Below are 21,438 nucleotides of genomic sequence, written 5' to 3'. Positions count from 1 at the left end.
AACCTGGCAGCACTGAGGAACACGAACTGTGCCAGCACTTTATTGGGGAGAGAAGAACCCCAGGAGTGAGGTAGAACATCTGTAAATTTAATTCTCTGATAAATCCGTATCCGCAGGCCAGTACAAATCAGCCCCCATACGCAACAGTGGAAGATACCCCAGGGGGGTTGCTGTAGGGAAGACAGAATCCATGGAATCCCTGCAATGCACTTCAGGCATAGCAGCTCAGAGGTCTTCACAATGTAGAAACAAAAAATGAAAGATACTGCCAAACCCTCCCCCTAACTAAAGGGGTCTTCTGGGATATACACAAATTTCTCTGTACATCTCAACTAGTCAAATCAACTCCACACTCAAGTAATTTCTGCTGAGGCACAAAACCAATTGAAATGGCTCTTTTGAACTGGTAGCCCAAAATAGTACCTGGGAAGAAGGTCCGGTTCAAAGGAAAATTCCAAAATAGTAGCTGATACTCAACCCAACTAAAGGTGAAGGTATATGATTTTTTTTTTTTGTATAAATGTGAAAGAACAACAACAAAAAACAAAAACAGGCATTATGTTAAAACAAACAACGTAATACAAGCTTACTTGTTAGCTTTACACTTGCAATGGCTGCAGAAGTCTAATGAAGTAACGATGAACCCGAGATTTATTGAGATTTTTATCCTAGCCTTCCCACTATTATAGAATAAACAAAATCTGTGCTTCATTTAGCCTCATTTTGCAGATCAGAAAGTAGACACTTGCCAGGCTATTCAATACCTTTGTTATGGAAACACATACAGAAGTCTTTTTTTATTTAACAAAAAATATTTATTTTTTTTCTGGAAAAAAAAAATCCATCACCTATTTTACAGAAGTAGCATTTATTCAAATAATTAGCATTTATTCTCTGAAAATTACACTTCCTTTACTATTCCACAATATGGCACAAAAACTTATAATAAAAGATCAGCAGCCATCAAGGTATTGCAACAAAACACATTTATTCTGCAGGTCTTAAATCAGTCTGAAATGTGTAGTGCAAGAATGATTATGTCAGGTAATTGGTGCAAAACTTTGATTCCTATTTGAAATAATCCATTGCAAATTTAATTTCTACTTTCCCAAAGTAATATTCCTTGGGTTAACACTGTCAATGTTTGGCTCACCTCTGTGGATATGCACCTAACTGTATGCACACAAATACATACATAGAGAGAGCGTATGTGGGTTTACACATACAAAACCAAATATGCGTAGGAGCTATTAAAAACTGTATTTCCATTGAGGATTCAACGGCCTTAAAGACAGTGTAGCTGTAATTGAAAAGTAAACATTTCAACATATTTTAGTAAACACCTTTTCTTCTTGATTTTCAGGGCCCTTTAGCAGCAGCCATACAGACACTTTATCCGAGGTCTGCTTTTGAAGTAGAACAAATGTTTCTTTAGTCCTTAGATTCAATAAAAATATACAAAACATTCTCTTCACGGACGTTTTCACTCCAACGCACAAAACCCTTCCATTGCTCCATTTATTCCATTAGCGTAGGGCTTAAATGATGCATGAGGCTTTCAGCAGTGAGGTGAATGTCATTTTTAAGGACCCAATAAAAAGATAAAACAATACAGCAACCATAACTCAATACTGAAAAATATTTGCAAATAAAAGTACAACTGTAAACAGTAAATTCAGGTCCAGCCTCAGACAAAAAGTAACCTCCTGATGGCATTAGGCCCTGATTCAAATCGGCATTTAAGAATGTGCTTATTAACATTAAGCACAGGCTTCAGTCAATACAGGTTAAGTTTTGGCTTATATGCTTTCTTGAGCCAGGGCCTCAATGATTAGAAGAGGCTCAATTACAAATTAGAAGTAGCAAAACAGTCAATAGTGCACTGGGAAAATTAAAATGTACAAACTCATTTCAGATTTAACAACTGGTCAAATGCGGTAAGTGCAAAGTCTGAAAGACTAAACTTGCTTTCTCAGTGCTACATGCCAGAAGAATAAATATTAGACACTATAAAACATTTGGTTTTGATCTCACTTCTACTGTACTTACTAGCAGATTTGCCAGATACATTATTTGAGTAATTTGTCTAATATCCTCAAATTATTTTTCCAATTAAACTGCTCAATGCAATCAAGAATGGAAGCAACTGATGTGAGAAACATTACAGCACCTGTGACTACCAAAAACAGAAGAGGGAATATGGGAGAATATTGATTCTATACAGAAAAAAATCAGTAGGAACATAAAGCATCCTCCAAAGTAACTTTGAACAAAAATAAAGTGTCATTGCTGATTAAATATAATTTTTCCCTCTGAAATTTTAGGAATTAAAAACCAATTCTAAATAATTTACAATGAAACAAGTAGGTTAAGACTCTCTGTTCTACCCTAAGAGGTTTGGTCAACCCCAATCAAACTTGAGAACAATTAGAGGTGTCAATAAGTTCTGAAAAGGCTGGTGAAATTCCATGGCAAAGTAGAGTGGCTAATTAGATCATGAAAAGTAGTAGCAGTAGCAAAGTAAAGCAGATACTGCTATCAATGCCTCCCCTAAGGACAAGGTGCAGTAGGAGCTTAGTAGCTCTCTGGTTCTGCTAACTAGACAGCATCTGACACACCTGGAACCGGGCACAGCAGTGCCTCTGGCCCATCCAGCTGCTATGGAACAAAGTAAAAACTGAGATATACCACCACAAGAGAGGAAGGAGACAATCCCATGAGAGAAGTGAAGGTGAGATCCACACAACAAGTGAAGAAAATCCAACAATTTCACATAGGTTTTCACATAGGTTTTGTTTTGAAGACAGATTTTGATTTTTTTTTTTTTTTTAATTTAAGGAACTCTGGGCATAAAAATCTAAGCAATTACCCTCAGGGCAGCACATCAGCTAGAGCACAAGTGTTTCCTAGTCCCTGCTAACAGCAGACTGTTCACCTTTGTTCTCATGGTAAAGGGAGAGGTTGATCTTATCCATTTAGTAACTGGCACTTCTTAACTGAGTGAGTGCTCTTCTGATGGACATGCTTGTGTGGGGACCAATTTCTCTTGAGGAAACTCATTTCTCATGTGACTATTAAATATTGATCAGATGCCAACTTTGTCAAGACCAAGCAAGCTACCTCCAAGCAGTGATAGCAAAGCCTGCCTTTGTCACCCTAAGCTAACCAGGGCCTGTTTATAAAATTCTATCAGCCTATAGAGCAAAAAGAGATGATGCTATTTTTTTTCCAATTCATATTTTTAAATTAGATTATTACTCCAAAGGCAACTTCTTGTTATCTTCAGTATTCTCTCTCATTAAAGCCCTATTAGAATTAAATTTGGCCAGGGACATCAAGGATAGCAAGATCGATGCATAAAAGGAAAACTAGGGAAATTGTAGGCCCTCTCCAGAAGGAAAAGGGACAGCAGGGTACCTAGGATAGAGAGAAGGCTGAGCTACTCGATGAATTTTTTGCCTCAGTCTTCACTGGCAAGTCTTCAAGTGTTCTAGCCACATAGGCCAAGCCCCAGAAGGCAAAGGCAGGGACTGGGAGAATGAACTGCCCGCTGAAGGAGAAGACCAGGTTCAAGACCATCTAGGGAACCTAAAATTGCACGAGTCCATGGGACACATCCACAGGTCCTAAGGGAACTAGCGGATGTAGTTGCTAAGCCACTACCCATCATATTTGAGAAGTCATGGCAGTCTAGTGAAGTTCACACTGACTGGAAGAGAGGAAACATTACCCCACTTTTAAAAAGGGGAAAAAAAAAGATGATTCAGGGAACTCCAGGCAAGTCAGTCTCACCTCTGCACCTGGCAAGCTCATGAAGGAGATCCTCCTGAAAACAATACTAAGGCACATGGAAAATAAGGAGGTGATTGGTGACAGCCACCATGGCTTCACTAAGGGAAGATTGTGCCTGACAAATCGGGTGGCCTTCTACGATAGGGTTACAGCATTGGTGGATAGGGGAAGAGCAATTGACGTCATCTACCTGGACTTGTGCAAAGCATTTGACACTGTCCCACACGATATCCTCGTCTCTAAGTTGGAGAGACATGGGTTTGACAGATGGACCACTCAGTAAGAAATTGGCTAGATGGCTGCACTTGAAGAGTTGTAGTCAACGGCTCAATGTCCAGGTGGAGATCAGCAACAAGTAGTGTTTCTTCAGGGATCAATACTAGGACCAGCACAGGTTAACGTCTTTGTCAGTGACATGGACAGTGGGATGGAGTGCACCCTCAGCAACTTTGACAATGATACCAAGCTGTGTGGTGCAGTCAACACTCTTGAGGGAGGGGATGCCATCCAGAGGGACCTTGACAAGCAGGCCTGTGTGAACTTCATGTGAAGTTCAACAAGGCCAAGGGCAAGGTCCTGCACCTGGGTTAGGGCATCCACAAACAAGTACAAGGCTGTGCAGAGAATGGATTGAGAGCAGCCCTGAGGAAAAGGACCTGGAGGGTGTTGGTTGATGAAAAGCTCAGCATGAGCTGACAATGTGCGCTTGCAGCTCAGAAAGCCAGCCCCAGTATCCTGGGCTGCACCGAAAGAAGCATGGCTAGCAGGTCAGGTCTCCCCCTCTGCTCTGCTCTTGTGAGACCCCACCTGGAGTACTGTGTTCAGCTCTGGGGCCCCCAGCACAAGAAGGACATGGAAGTATTAGAACAAGTCCAGAGGAGGGCCACAAAGATGATCAAAGGGCTGGAGCAGCTATTGTACGAAGACAGGCTGAGGGAGCTGGGGTTGTTCAGCCTCGAGAAGAGAAGGATCCAGGGAGACCTTACAGCAGTTTTCCAGTACCTAAAGGGGGCCAACAAGACAGCAGGAGATGGACTCTTTGTCAGGGAGTGTAGTGACAGCAGAAAGAATAATGGCTTTAAACTAAAAAAGGGTAGATTTAGATTAGGTAGTAGGAAAAAATTCTTTACTCTGAGGGTGGTAAGACACTGGAACACGTTGCCCAGAGAAGCTGTGGACACCCCATCCCTGGAAGTATTCAAGGCCAGGTTGGATGGAGCTTTGAGCAACCTGGTCTCATGGGAGGTGTTCCTGCCCATGTCAGGGAGCTTGGAATTAGATGATCTTTAAGGTTCCTTCCAATCCAAAGCATTCTCTGGTTACTTAGGTATCACAGTCATATGTATACCATATAGATGCGGTTTTGAGATACATGGACTAATGCATTGTCTTACCTATTATATCCCTTCTCTTTGATTCTTTTGCATGCTGCTCTGTCAGAGGACAAATCTCTGGTAACAGATACTCATTGTATTCTTAAATTTTAAAAAATTATATGTGAAAAATCACTCTTCAAAACAGATGTTAACTCCTTTTTTATAGTGTTAGACAATTAAAAATATTGCAGACCAACAGGATGAATTTCAGTGTATGTCTTGTCTTCATTTCAAAAATTTCTCTCCAGTACTTACAAGATGGTATGGAGTACAAACCAAGCAAAAGCTTTTGATAGTGCTTAGAATTCTTGTATCTAACAAAATCTTCAACAAAAAACAATAGATAAAACCCAAGTGCCATTGCACTGCACAGCAAAACTTCCAAATTTCAGGACTTTTGCACAATCATTTCTCTCAGTTCAACCTTAAATTATACCGTAGAGTATGTATATACAAAATCAAGAGCTGCATATAAACAAATTTTCTCTGCACTGTACAAACTACATACATCAAAAACCCTACTTTTGCCCAGAATATATATATATATATATTCTAAACTTCAAACTTAGGACATCAGCTGGAGGTTTCATCATGAAGTGCTCTGTTCTTCTGCAACACTGTATTTAGTTCCTGAATCACATTTGATGGCAATTTTTTATCTAATTCCAATGTAGTTTTGTTTGTTTTGTTCTTATTTTTTTTCAGTGGCTTATGTGGTCTTTGGCATAGGTCAGTCTTCCCCACACCTATATCCTCAGAGATAAAGCTCCGATGTGCTTTAGCATGATTACGCACTTTCTCCTCCTTGCGTTCCAAACATTGTGCCACAATAGATGCCTTTTCTTTCAAGTTTTTTCTTTCTTCTAGTAAGTCATCTTCATTATGATCACTGAGTTTCGGTTTCCCCAATCCCAACTGTATATTCTGAGCAAACAAGCAAAGAGAAATAAGATTCACATTAACACAGTATCCAATAATATTTAGATTGCAGTTTTTGTTTCTTGGTTTCACATAACACTTTAAAGAATCAATTTTACTCAAGAGCTGAGACAGCACAGTAAATAGTTCTAAATTCCCACAACTTGTGCTGTTATCATTTAGTAAGCATTTTTAGTAAGTATATTCTCTCAATTAGTGATACTTCTGAAAATTACATAAATCTTCCAATTAAACACAGTGAATTGAAGGCATTCGTTTTCATGTATTTTCATATATTCACAATTTGATTTTTTTTTACCCTACCACAGATTAAATGTTAATGTTTTACAGCAGATCCATATACTCTTAGCAACCTCTCAGAATACTTAAAAACTAGACAAATATGACTGGAAAATGTTGCAATTACAATAACTTAATGCCTGAGCTACATGAATGTACAAAATACAGTTTTACATAAACATTTACATTACATAGACATACATTACACAAATATTTTCAGCATCTGTTCAGTAGTACTGGGCAAATTAAAAAGGCTGTCTGCTTTTTCAAATTTTGACTAGCAATTTTAAGTAACATACTTGTAATTCAAAGAACAAACTGATGGCAATACAGCTGTTCTATTGCAGTAGGCTATTTTCAAGTTCTTAAGTTGTCAGAAATGAGAGGGAAATCAAATGCTACAGAAAAAACTGCAGATAGTGTGGCCCATTAGGAGTACATCTGTACAGTGAAAGAGTGCTAAGAAACCTGATATCCATACTATTTCATTTATTTATTTATTTTTAAACACAACTGAGACAAAATTTAGTTTTCTCCTACTGGCAGAAGGCCTGTCTGTTTTATATGCTCTTGTAGAGCATCTTCCACTTCAGTTTCATCTGAAAGCAATCCAAGTTCGCATGGTCCAGAACCAGTTCATAATACAAAACAAAACACAGTAGATGGAACAACTAGAAGATTTGCTCCTAAATTGCCCTCCTGATCCTAACTCAGATACTCATGTAGATATACCTAAATCATCTCCCCTCTAGTGTTTCAATATTATTTTCCACGGTTGCTTTAACATATATGAGGTATCAAGATTCCATGAGAGAGAATTTGCTCATATGCTATGCATGAGTAACTCCACAATAATCCAGCCAAACAGAAGAGATGCACAAGAAAGACAAAGAAAAAACTAAGTTTCCCTTAGCTTTGTGTGTTTTCTAGCAGTCAAAGATGTCACACATGAAAGAAAAAGAATTCCAAGACCTCCGTTTCCTCTACAACTATAAGGCTACTCCACAAATGCAATGATCTGCCTACTGCCACAGCATCAGAGCAGGTGTAATACAATAAATTTCCCTACCATTCTTATTTGTCTTATTTGCTTTAAGGCCACATTTGTTTCTTCATAATGACAGAAAATGAGTGTTGATATAGCAAATTAGGTGCTGTGTAAGAAGGAACATAGTAAATATTAAATGTTTCCATTAAAGAGATCTAAGCTATACAACAGCTCTATTTGTGCAGTCTTGGTAGCTCACCTGAGTTAGCATCTATTCAATAGTTGAAGAAACAAATATTTGGATGATATAAAATCACAAGTTTTTTAAAAAGACCAGATAAAGTGTTTTTTTTTTTTTTTTCTTGTTCCATATCACTATATCATTTTTAGCATTAAGGGGAACAGTATTTTTATTTGCAGTCACTAAGAATGAAGACTGAACATTAACAACAAGGCATCAGTGGCCTGGACGTGCAAAAACAAAGTCCCAGAACAACAATGCACACAAACATTCATACTGCTACACGGATTACCAACACTGCATGCTATAGAGTAGACCTTTAGCTTGCCTGGAAACTTTAAATTTTACTGACATCAGTAACAATTTTTATCAATTGAGAATCACCTGCTACTATCTAGGCCAGCAAGCAGTATCCTAAGGTTTAATACGTTCATCTATATTCAGTGAAAAAAATGTTCAAGACACATGAGAATCTGTCCCAATGTCTCACGAATGCAGGGAGTTCTGTCCTGCTAAATGTTTGAAAAAGCTATCATTTTCCATTTAACATATTTTTTGTAACTTGCATGAACAAGAAAGCAGTGAGATTAGCATCTGTCAGTGATTCAAGTTCAACTAATAAAATAGTAACACAAGGAATATCTGTGATAATACACAGTATGCAAAATGTAAAATGTGTGAAATGTAAACTGTCATGCAGTACCTTTCAGTAAACAGTAACATGATCCAAGCTCTCTACTGTTACTTAGCAAACTAAGATATAAATTAGTCTTGAAGTTCAATCAGGAGCAACAATCTTCTATTTACAGACTTTTGTATATCACGTTTCAATTTTGCTTATTCTGAGAAGAAAAACACTGACTATACTTCTGAAATAATTCTCCTTCTAATCTGGGTATAGCAGGAGACACCCCCCTCCCCCCCTTTTTTTTTTTTACTGTTTCCCGAAGAAAGCTTTATAAAATGGAAGCAGGAACAGATCAAATACAGCTCTCAAATTTAAAGGATGCTTAGTTTTCTGAAATAGTCGTGTATATTGGCAGGTAGCCCATTAATATAGATTCAGCATTTGGTGTTTTTAGAGTATATTCAGTATATGCAGGAATTCTAATGCCCAGATATGCATGTTATTAAAATATTAAACTGATGGAGTCAAATTCTGTTGCTCAAATTAGAGCACTAACAGTAACAGTAACACTTTCCCTTATCAAAATGATTTATAAACAAAACTGCCACATGAAATTTCTTATTATTAATTCTTTGTTGTTGAATCCACTGCCTACTGACAGTCACATGCTATAAATTACACTGCTGGATTCCATACTCTTCTCCCAGTAGCTCCTAATGTAAAAAACAACAATTTCAAGGTAGAAGAAACCGTTTTGCCTCTAAATTTCTGATCCATAAACAAATAATTAGTGAACAAATTGATAATACGTACATTTAACCTATTTCTTTCTTCTGTACATCATCAGCAAAAGACATGGAATAAATCTATTCGTATAGATTAGCCCTATGAAATCGTGTTTCGCTCAAAACTCTACACAGGTACAACTTATTCTAAGTCAGAAAGTTTTTCTTCATACCTCAATCTTGCTGTATTTTGAAACAAGGCCATACAGCTTTACTGCAGATATACTGCCATGTATTGCTATTTCAGTTAAAAGGTTCTACATGAGGAGTATTCATATTTTAATTGGACTACTTTCCAGGTATGCAACAAGTATTATAGGAAAAGATACAGAAGTCTTCTGATCATAATTGTTATTAGGAAAATTGTTAGTTACACAAGCGTTTTCAAATGTTCTGTATTATATTTTTATGTTATCACACATCAAAACTACTTCCAATAAATATCAGTGAAAAAAATAAAAAGATGCTATACAGCCACTTTAGCACAGAACATTGACTTTACGCTTGTTGATGTCTGGGTATATTTGGGGGTTTTCCCATCCATCTTTACATCACAAAGACATCACTTCTTTCACTGTCTGGAAAACTTTGGGTCACTTTCCCTGCCTACATGAAAACAAATTAAATCACATTTCCACTGCACGTTTACACACTATCCTGTGAACAGACCTAGATATTCCATAAACAAGCATCCTTCTGAAAATGCTCGCTTCTGTTATTCATCTTTAATGCTGTAAATGACAGTATTTTTGCATATTGGACAAGCACTACAAATCTGTGGAAGACTGAAGTTGTGGTCTACAAAAGGATATATATTGCTTTATTAACTAACTGCTGACAGTATTTTTCCTTAATTAACCATATCTTATACTCACTTTCTAACCATCTTTAACTGTTCATTCCAATTTTGACATTGCATGTAAAAAAAAGTGTTAATTTTATTTTTCCATTATATAATTTGATGTTAATCTTCTTCGAGTACGCAATCATCCTTTGTATAAACATTGCCAAAGTCTAGTCATAAATACCAAAATAATAATTAATGAAAACTGAGATTTTGTACTTTCGCGATTAAATGCAGGCTTCCTCTGAGCTGCACTGTAGAAAACATTGTAGTCCTTGCTAATGAAGCACAGCATAAAAAAATAAAAATAAAGAAAATCTTGCTGGTACCGTAAGGTATTAAGGATTTAAAATACTGAAGCTCAAAATCCAATAAAACCTCTATCCTACATGGTCTGGATTTGTAGGTATCACAAACAGCCTATCACAGATTCTACACCTAGAATCAAGAATACAGGAGAGTTAAGAAACATACCTAAGGGTTTTGAAGTTTTTTGAATGACAGGACCTGTTATTTCCTTTCATTAAAAAAGTTTAAAAATGCAAACATTAAAGGAAATTTATCAAAGAGTTGCAAAAGTGCTTTCTGAGAAAATGCTAAAATGAAAGGACAAATTAAAAGAGGAAAATGATAACTGCAATTACATTGTGTTATAATTCTTTGTTAAGGAAGAAAAACACATGAAGAAAGCATAACAAAAGACGACACAAAGATGGAATTGCTTGTAGATAAAGCTTCTACAAAGGTAGTATTGCTCCTATCTTTGCTTTTGGTTTGTTATGGAACTGAGTCAACTTCACCAATCTCTGTCTGAAACAGTCTTTAAATAGTGATAATGTTCCACATAATTTACCTCCCATCAAAATCTTATCAGAGCATGCAAAAACTCATACTGCATACAGTAAAAGGTCCAAGCTGTTCTCTTTCAATACTCCTTCTCTTCTGCATTCAGAATCTTTACCATTAGTTTAACCAGACCTGTGCCTCCACTACAACTGCTTCTTCTGAGCTGAAAGTAAGGCAATTCTCCCCATAGGCAGCTGTACCTCTATGCAGATACCAGAAATTCATCTGAAGCTAATATGATGAGGTTGAGACATATCATCAGTGCACATAGTGTACTGTAGTCGGTCTCCACAAAGAGTTGCATTTAAACCCTGACCTTGTTCTTTGAGATTAAAAATATTACAGCTTAAATATATCACAGTTAGTTCCATCTGAACTTTCCCATTACATTCACAGAGCAGATAACTAATACTGAATAGTTACTTCAGAGAGAAGAGAAGAAAAGATGTGATAAAATATATAAGAAGGACAGTTTTCAAGGACATTATCATAAAACTGTAATAACATGCAGTATATTACTGGGTAAAAGTCCTATTTACTTCTAATGAGCAATCCTTGCTCAATAAATAAACAAATAAAAATCCACTATTGATTTATTGACCAACCAAAGAGCTGACACAAGATTAGGTCATAATCATTTTATTTTTTAGCATTAAATTGTCCTAACTGTTCCTTTAATGACTAGAGAATGAAAAGGACATTGACAATAAGAGCACCTATACTTTACTTTTATCCAGCTCTAGAGAGTTCATTATTACTGGACTATTTAGAAATATAGCATTGTCATTAGAAGTTCCACATCAACTTTAAATCCCACTTACTTCTATACTCCCTCTGATTTTACAAGTGTTCTTCTCCTGTTGAATGGGAATTAGTGGTAAGCCTCCAATCTTTGGACTTTTAGTTATGGACTGTTTTCTTGCTTTTCCAGCAGGCGGCCATATATCGGCATGCTGAAGAACAAAAAAAATTCCTTATTTTTGGAGTGCAGATTCATAAAAACACAACATTGTTCTGTATATAAAACTGTCTTGGAAGAGCCATCTTCTGCACCACACTTTTATTTTTTTTCTTGTGTGAGAAGGGGGCAAGCGGCACAGTGCCTAAGATTAAATTAATAGCTTGTAAATGCTGCACAATCCTGAATGAACAGAACCAAGTTGTCTCTATACAATTTTCATGTATTTTCGTCTTTTCTCCACATTATGTATCAATACAATTATATACTAGGAATAGAAAGTAGACAAACACATATCTGTTTCATAATTTTTAAATTCCACAAAAACATGCTTTCAGAAGAGACTGTAAAAGTTTCTGAAATAAAACTATCTTAATTTGCAAGGGTGTTTAAAAATTTATATCAATAATTTAGGAGAAAATCATTGCTTATTCTACAATAACTGCATGTGCTATCCAAAATGAAATGGCTTGACATTCTCAATGCCCCAAAAACATACTCTACACATAAACAGATTGCTGTCAATAATAGACGTTGCTTTGGCTCTACTAAAACAGGTCAATTTTGGGGGTAACCCCAAAGTATGCAGCTTTATTTTAAGTAAAAAAAACATGGCTGGGAAGAGAAAGGAAGAAAAATATCCTTAACTGAAAGTTTCAAGTAAAATGCTAAAATCTCTTTCTACAAAATATCCAGAATGAACTTTCACCAGCATGAAATCTATACATATGAGAATTTCACATGTAGAAATTTGAGCAAATGTCCTCAAAGCTCGCCAAGTCCCCTGGTGAAGTTAATGATAACGTGACAGACAAGTTCTGAGCAAGGTAGAGTAGGAGTGTTTTTTGAAAAAACCCTTCAACATGAGACTCTACGAGTCTCATCAGAGAGGATGTATGAAGCCTACAGAAGAATAGTTACTAAAGCTTAGAGATGAGTACACAAAGCTAAATCAGCAAAACCCCAAAGGAAATTGGCAAGTCAGAAATACTACAAAAGAAACATAATGAAAGCTGAGAATGTTTTGTGTAAATATTAGCAAAAAGTCTAATCCAAAGCATTAGAACTAATATTTTTTTTCCTAGCACACAAATTTATTTATTTTTTTTACTGTGAGAGTGGACAAACACTGGAACAAATTACCCAAAGAGGTTCTGGAATGCATCCTGGGAATTACTTATATCTGACTGGACATAGACCTAAGCACCCTGCTCTAGCTTTGAGCAAAGGGATTGGACTATATGATCTTCAGAGGTCCCTTTCAATCTAAAAACTTCTGTCACACTGTTCAGATCTTTAATAGGTATCTTTTCATAGGTCTCAAAATCTTCAGTGTCATTTATTGCTTTTATGTTATTCAATCTCCCACATCCTTGACTTAAGATGCTATCTCTTCAAGACTGTATACAAAGTTCATTTGTGGAGCTGTGATCATACTTGCAGGTGGCCTGCCAGTAAAAACAATGTTATTAATAATAAGCCAGCAGAATGAGTGATTATTGACTGAGCACATCAACTTAGAAAAGAGGCCTATCAGCTCCTTATTTAGAAAAAAAAATTCTCATAGATGAACATTTTATGGAACAAAAAAATTCTCACACATGGTACTGACCAGGGTGATATAAACGTTTGTTGTAAGAGCTCTCCCTGGTGAACATAAAGAACATTCATCTTTCTTCCAATGGAACATTAAGAATGTTTTATTTGAAAGGGCAGATATTGCCAACAAAAATCAATTTATTGCAGACCAAGACATAAAAAACAAATGTGATTCAGAAAGTGACTGAGAAGCTTTAAGCAAGTATGTGAAGGAAACTACCTCCATTAATTTTCAGGAAGGTTCAGGAAACTATCCCTGTCTGTTACATAACCTGATTTCTCTTTTGTGTCTGTAACATTTCTAAAAATAGAACTCTGGCAATGTATTAGGTCACATAATAAATGTATTTACTCATAGTTTTGACCTATCTGCTCAACTGCACCATATGGTAATATACTGACCTATCTATAGTTGATCACAGGCAATGGAATTGGAAGTATACTATTGTGTCCATCTTCATGTCTATTAATTATTTCCAATTGTATGTTATATACGTTATTAATTCTATAATAGTTTAGTACAAATTCACGTAAAGAATCAAGTTTCAGCCATATTTTTCAGTCTGGCTGTATAGCACTGAAAGAAACTATGGTGGTCCTTCAAACCCTTTTAGTATTTACCAGCTTAAAGTGTAAGGTGAATAACCTCTGGACTAACTTGACTTTATATATCAAAAATACTCGTTATTGCAGTGGTACGTACAACTTTGCCATTTAGATTCTCTGCACTGTTTATACTATAGGAATAAACATTAGAAAGAGGAGAAAAAACAATAGTACTGCTATTAATTACCAATAAAGTCCTGTTCTGGCCAAGTATTTCTAAGCATGGTAGCAGATTTTTCTCTCTCCTAATTGCACTGGATAATTTAATGTAAATGTGTTACCACTTCAAAACATTCCTTAGAGTATTTCTCAATTTGTAATTTCAGTTCAGCCATTCTACTGATATAAATGAAACGTACTGCCTGCAGCCTCTCTAACATAAAAGGTTTAAAATACTGTTATAATGGATAAGGTAAAAGAAAGTATCTTTCCTAAAGATGGCCTCACTTTGAAAATTCTAACTAGAAATAATAACCTCAGTTTACATTTACACTTTTCTAGTTTAGAAAGGGGATAATATGATAATAATAGTCTGGTGCCATGTGATACAAAACATTTGGAGATCTTACAGTAAGCTTTAGCAACATGAGCAGTTACATTCTCAAGAAAAGATTTTCACTGTAAATTTTAAGCACTACATTGTAATTAAAAAAAATACAACAAACTGGCTTCACTAGCACATAATTTATCAAGTAACTTAAAGATCTGATAACTTTTACTGATGTCCAGAATGCTGATTTAAAAAAAAAATAAAACCCCAATGTAGTTTATTAGTATTGTTAATTCATTGGCCTCAAGAGAATGAAGTTTTCGGAAAAAAAAAACAAACAGTATTCACAGTTGTTTTTTTTCTTTTAAAGGCATGTGAAAGGATTTTTTTGTTGTTGTTTTTAGAAATCTCCTGAATATTGATCACCATCTCTCAGCTTTTGATCTATATTGTCGGAGGAACGTTCTACATACCACACTACCTGATCAGAATCCCAATTGATTGCCTTTCTTGTTATTTCATGTCAGAAGGCTTTCAGAGTTACAAAGCTGGTATGAGTTATTTCTAAGTAGCCTATATCAATAAACTTTAAGCCTATTTGTCATGACACTGTTCATGTTATGCCCATGAGATACATGCCAGGACTGGTGTCTGTTTCCATAGAAACTACAATAGTTCAGTTAAGGGAGCTGAATAAGACAAAAATTTGGAAGTCTTACCTACAAGGCATGCATTATACTTCTGGCACTACTATCTATGAAGGTCAAAGATACAGATTCTGTTTTAAAAATTCTCCACTAAGTATGCATTGCAACAGCCCTATGTCTAGCCCACTTTATGTAATATGTAAAGCTCACAGATAGCCATAAATCTAGTGATGTTTATTCAGCGATATCCCTCAAAGTTCCTTGAATGCCACCGGTAAGACAAGAATATATCAGACATAAATACAAAATCCTTTTAAACCCTTAAAGTCTGCTCCAGCCTCCTGCCAGGCTGAATCATGCAACTGACCTATCTTTCCTTCATGGCACTCAGGCTTACACCCTTCTTATTTGGGATCTAGTAACAAGCAGAAGATTACTTGATTTAAGATAGTGCCTATCTGACACAATGAATTGCAGGTGTTAACCAAGCATACTTGGATACCACAGAAACATGGCTGTGTTGGCACAGCTCTCCAACAAGGACTGTTCCCATCGCTGTGTGTTGAAACAGGGAACCTGTTTTGATGATTACCTTGCATGCAGCATCCAAAGTAGCGAGCAGAAAAAGAGCACTCAGGCATTGTGGGATACAGATATACCCTTTGGGTCATCAGCCAGAATTTCACCCCAAAGAGGTTTATTGCTACAAAGGAAATGACTTGTCTCTCTTTAACCAGCTTCCCTAGTACACAGCAGGGGAAAAAAAAAAAAAGGATGCCAGAATACAATGTAACATTCTCCTCCTTTATTTGCAAAGTACTCAGCTTTCATATAAAAACGTGATTACACACAACAATCTTCATAGACTAAGACCATCTTTTCTTTGCAGTTTTATTACACTTAGTACTCCAAGCACCTTAATGGTATTTCCACTTTATCTGTAACACATGTATAACAAATTCATATCACTGTTAAAGAGTATTTTCATAACAATAGTAAAAATTACATTTCTTGTATTTGATCAGATTAGTACCTGTGCCGTAAAAATGCTGATCATCCACTCCATTTGCGTATCCTGTCCATCACAACATATATGCCTAGAATGCAACATACAAACAACACAAAAATCACGTTGCGTCTACACATATTAAAGAATGTTTCTAAACAAGTTTAAACAGTACTTTTGTTTAATTATTAATTCTGTCAATGTTTATTATTAACGCTCCCGTAAAAAGATAGGGAATTATTAATAACTCAAATTATCACTTTACTCTATTTGAAGAGAATGAATCTGCTTAGTTTAAAGCATGTGTATAGATTTCATAAATTTAGAATGATATATTTTAAAACTGTTTGCTGATTTAAGGTCACAGGAAGGAGACAGATGCCTAACCCCCAAAAGACTACCAAAACATATACAAAACACAAGAAAAATGTAACAAAATGTCAATGCTTAAGCAAAATAATGTTTTAAAACTAGTGAATATTATTTTGAAATTGAACATTTCAAGGAACACTAAACACTGAAGTTAAACCGATCAGATGTATCTCATGTTTACATACCACTGGTGCTTTTCAGAAAACACTGCAATTCCCCAGCTGAAAAAAAATCAAAAATTAGTTCCAGAAACTCAAGACAGGGACATTTTCCTCAAAATACAGGGATCAATTATATAGCATTTTTTGTTGTTGTTTTTACAAAGTTTCAGTATGTACTGTAAATCTAGAATGAAATTGTGGGTTTGATGGTGAAGTGATTGTCCCGCTATACTCTGTGCTGCTGCAGCCTCACGTCAACTACTGTGTGCAGTTTTGGGCACCCCAGTATAAATAAGATTAAAAAAAAAAAAAGAAAAACTAATAGAGACTGTCCAAAGAAGGGCTACAAAGATGGTGAAGGGAAGTTACTTCCGCTTCTAGAGTGGAAGACGTATGAGGAATGGCTCAAGTCCCCTGGTTTGTTCAGCCCAGAGCAGAGCAGGCTGAGGGGAGGCCTCATAGTGGCCTGCAGCTCCCTCACAAGGGGCAGGTGCTGAGCTCTGCTCTCTGGGGACAGCGACAGGACCCAAGGGAATGGCATGGAGCTGGGACAGGGGAGGGTCAGGCCAGGTGTTAGGAAAAGGTTCTTCACCCAGAGGGTGGTCAGGCACTGGGACAGGCTCCCCAGGGCAGTGGTCACAGCACCAAGCCTGCTGGAGTTCAAGAAGTCTTTGGACAACACTCTCAGACTGAAATTTGGGGCATTTGGGGCAGACACTTTTGGGGCATTTTGAAATGCCCACTGTAAAGTTCAAGCAGATAGATCTGCTTAAAATCTACAGTCTGCTTAGTCCCCTCGGATAGGAACTCATGTACATTGTCTCAGTGTCTCAAGGCTTTGACTGAGTAAATACTGGGACCATCTGAGAAAAACAGGTGTCATTTTTCACTCCTTTTTTCCAGAGACATCAATGATGTTTGTAAAGGGCACTGTAGTCTTCATCTGGAAGGAGAAATATCAAAATAACAAGGATCTTGAAAAATGAAATTCCTTACTAAACAACAGTGACTGTCACTAAAGGCCATGACTAGTTGGTTTTCTCTTTTCTCCTTTTCTTGGTGCAAGGAATGGGTGTACAATGAAATGCAGGACACATTCTACAAAACTAAGTGAGCTAGCAGCAAATATATCCACAAGAGATAATACACTTAAGATTAAGGAAAGCCAATCAATAAAGTAATTTCCTAGCACAGAAGAGTTAACATAGAAGACAAGAGCAGAGATAGCAACAGAACAAATAATATTATGGAGGGTAATTTAATACAGCATACTTCAATTGGCTTCTTGACTTTTTCCTGTTCCACAGTGTTTTATGTTCCCCTTTCACAAATACGCTACAGTACCTCTCTAGACAGTATTTAACTTATTTTCTTTTCTATTCTTACTTTGTTGGTGGCTTCATTTTCTTTTTCACTCCAAGATAAAGCTTCAAGGAATTGACAGGCAACACTTTTTCAGGTTTGCTAGCCTGCAAATAAAGATTCTAATTATTGTATCAGGAACATACAAAAGAGAAAATACCATGCAACTCTTCAGTTAGGCATCTCTTATGGACTGCACCACTCTTTTCTAACAGATCATTATGTTTTTTTTCCTCTCTTTCTTTCCCATTAACAAAGGGTGCCAATCACTATTACTGGAAAAAGACTGATTAGCAACAACTCAAGGTCAACATGAAATCAAAACTATAATATGGTCGGAGTAATAGAGGTATGCTGATGAAAGTTACAAGACTGGAGTGCTACATTGGATGGACACAAGCTCTTCAGGAGTATGAGTCAGTCACAGAATAAAGAGGGGAGGGTTGCCCTCTATGTTAAAGGAGCTCTTCTAAGGAATGCACAGTATCATGGTGAGTATTTGCTTCAGACCACTCAATCAGGATGAAATAAGCAAAGTCTTTAAACTACTGAAGGAAGTCACTGGATAACAAATACCAATTCTAACCAGGGGTGGGTAGGTGGTTGGTGGTGGTGGTGTTAGAAAGGGCAGAGCTTTGCTATCCATGGTTATCTTATGGAAAGAAAACACAGTGGGACAAAAGCAATCGAGCAGATTTCTACAGGGTATCAGGAATAGCTTTTTGACACCAGTACGGGATGGGCAAACAATGGGTGATGCACAGCTGAATCTGCTATTCACAGATCATATGGTATCATTAACCATAATAACCATGACAAGAGTGGTGTTTAAGATCCTGAGGGGAATAAAGATGAATAGTTAGCAGAGGACAGACCTTAAGGGTAAAAGTGCAACTTCTGGCTTGCTCGTGGAACTTGCTCCCACTTTCTAGGGAGAAGGCAGCTTTGAGAGGTAAAGAACCTCACGAAGTCTGGCAGGTCTTTAAGGACAGCATTCTCCAAGATAAGAATGATTCATCTCAATGCTCAGGAAAACTATTAAATTTATCAGGTGAGCAGCTCAGGTAGAACTGGTCTCGTGGTGAAGCTCCAGTGCAGAAAAAGGCAGTATACAGGAGGTGGAAGAAGGGATAGGCTATGAAGAAAAACCACTCAGGAAATGTAGATATAGTATTTTGAAAGCCAAACTTGGAACTGAGATGTGCTAGGGACATCAAGGGCAACATGAAGAACTTCTACACTGATACATTAGGAGTTAAAAGCTGAAGATGGAAAACACAGGCCCAATGTTGAATTTGGATGGTGAATTTGCAACAGCAGACCCAGGTAATAATGGAATGGATCATCATAGAAAATGGCTAGGGTTGGAAAAGACCTTGAAGATCATTTAATTCCAACCCTCCTGCCATGGGCAGGGACACCATCCACTAGATCAGGTTGCCCAGGGCCTCATCCAACCTGCTCTTGAACACCTCCAGGGAAGGAGCATCCACAACCTCTCTGTGCAACCTCTTCCAGTGTCTCACCACCCTCTGAGTGAAGAATTTCCTCCTAAATACTGAGGTATCCAGTACCTTCACTGCATCAGTTTTCATGTCAGCTTCACTGCATCAGTCTTCATATGGAGGTCCAGCACTCCATACTTATAGGTGGGGTTCAAGGAAGAGAATAACAAATAGCACCAGAGGAGCACTGGATAAACTCAGGAATAACTTGAGCAAACTCAAGTCATGCAACTCCATCGGATCAGATGGACTGCGTCCAAGAGTGCTGAGTATGCTGGCTGACATCCTTGCAATGTTGGTCTCTGTCATCTTGGAACTGTCATGGAGATCAGGACTGACTGATGATCATGACTGTAAAAAGAAACGCATTGCACCCACCCTCAGGAAGGACTGTAAAGATGACTTGGGGAATTAACTGCCTGCCAGACTTATTGTAGTCCCTGGGGAAATCTTGGAGTGAGTTTCTTGGAGCACATTTCTAAGCACATAGAAGAGACAGTGCTACTGGGAACGGTCAACATGACCAACATGATTGATTTCTACAATAAAATGATTGGATCTGTGTATGAGGGGAGAACAATGGTTGTCATTTACCTCAACTTTATCAAGGCTTCTGACACTTGTCTCCCACAATAATCTGTCCAGGCTGGGATGTTATGGTCTCAGTGGATGCACATCTCTATTGGCAAAACGCCAGTTGCACAATCAGATTCAGAGGCTAACAGTTAATCAGATATACTGTAACTTCAGACCTGTGGCAAGGCCTGTGTGGCAGACTGATCTGGGACCTGTCACTTTTAACAGCTTCAGCAACGACCTAGAAGAGTCGATCATCAAGCTTGCATGGCAACCTATATGACCAGTCAATACACTTGGGAGCACGAGGAATCTACACAGGCTGAAGAAACAGGCCAAAAAGAACCTCATGAAATTCAGCAAGGATAAATATCAAGTCCTGCTCTTGAGAAGAGCACCTTGCAGTGACACAGGATGGAGAGCAGCTCTTCTGAATCTTGGGGTTCTGGTAGATGGCAAGCTGTGCATAAGCAGACAATATGCCCTGGCAGCGAGGAAGGATTGTGTCAACAGAAGCACAGCTGGTAGGCTAGGTGAAGAGATTTCCCCCTTCTCCTCAGCACTTGCAGTCCTGCATCCAGTTTTGGGTCCCCCAATAGAGGAAAAGAATCAATAATCTGGAGTGAGTTTAGCAGAGGGCCAAACTGGTTGGGGGATGGAGCACTTGACTTGTTACAACAGGTTGAGATTGTTGGACTTGTTCAGCCAGGGGAAGAGATAGCTTCAGAGGGAACCCAACAGCAATCCACAAGTACCTATGGGTAGGCTACAAAGAAGTCAGAGCGAGGCTGTTCATGGTGCTGCACAATGGAAGATGAAATGCAATTGGCATGATTCAAAACTAGAAATGTTCAGACTGGATATAAAGAGAAACTTTTTCCCATGAGGAGTCAGGTATTGGAACAGGCTGCCCATAGAGGCTGTGCAATCTCTGCCCTTGGGGGTTTTCAAGACTTGAATGGATCAAGCCCTGAACAACCTGTTCTGACCTCATTGCTGGCCCTGCTGTGGACAGGAAGTTGGACTACAGAGGTTCCTTCTTACCCAAGTTATCCTATGATCCTTGGAAAAACTACCTTCAGCCAACCTACAACAGACACATATCCACTCTAGGTATGAGAAATTAAAGTGCCTTGAGGATATATTACTGGAAAAAAGTGCACCATTTCTACTACGGAACACAGTAACTCCTCTTTAGTACTAATAGGCCAAATGGTTCAGGTTTATTTAAGCAAAGTATTTAACAAATTTTGTAATCCCTGTACATAAAGTTACTGCATAGACTTTACTGTCCTGGCTTCCCAATTTCTGTCTTTATAGCTTTTAATATCTAATATTTCACTGTGGAGAAGGAAAAAAAAAAAAGGCTATCCAGAATCTAGGGTGGCAAAAGCATTTAAGAAAAAAACAGATACACAATTTTATGTCTGGTCTTCTC

General features: G+C 37.6%; 1 protein-coding gene across 4 annotated transcripts in view; it reads right to left on the bottom strand.

Annotated features, from left to right (window-relative positions):
* Nucleotides 1-792: 792 nt before the first annotated feature.
* Nucleotides 793-21,438, bottom strand: part of ARAP2 (ArfGAP with RhoGAP domain, ankyrin repeat and PH domain 2) — a 129,539-nt gene continuing 108,893 nt past the window's right edge. For 3 of the 4 annotated variants that reach the window (XM_083834044.1, XM_083834043.1, XM_083834045.1), the window contains 5 exons: nucleotides 17,944-18,026; nucleotides 16,582-16,617; nucleotides 16,052-16,115; nucleotides 11,540-11,671; nucleotides 793-6,092 (listed from right to left, as the gene is read on the bottom strand). In XM_083834044.1, coding sequence (XP_083690170.1) covers nucleotides 5,742-6,092; nucleotides 11,540-11,671; nucleotides 16,052-16,115; nucleotides 16,582-16,617; nucleotides 17,944-18,026 — 666 coding nt within the window. In that variant the 3' untranslated portion in view covers nucleotides 793-5,741. The remainder of the gene's footprint in view (nucleotides 6,093-11,539; nucleotides 11,672-16,051; nucleotides 16,116-16,581; nucleotides 16,618-17,943; nucleotides 18,027-21,438) is intronic. The other variant, XM_083834046.1, reaches the window with a different exon arrangement.

Source organism: Anser anser (assembly GCF_964211835.1).
Source record: "Anser anser genome assembly, chromosome: 4".
Taxonomy (NCBI): Eukaryota; Metazoa; Chordata; class Aves; order Anseriformes; family Anatidae; genus Anser; species Anser anser.
This window is presented reverse-complemented; position numbering and strand designations above follow the sequence as displayed.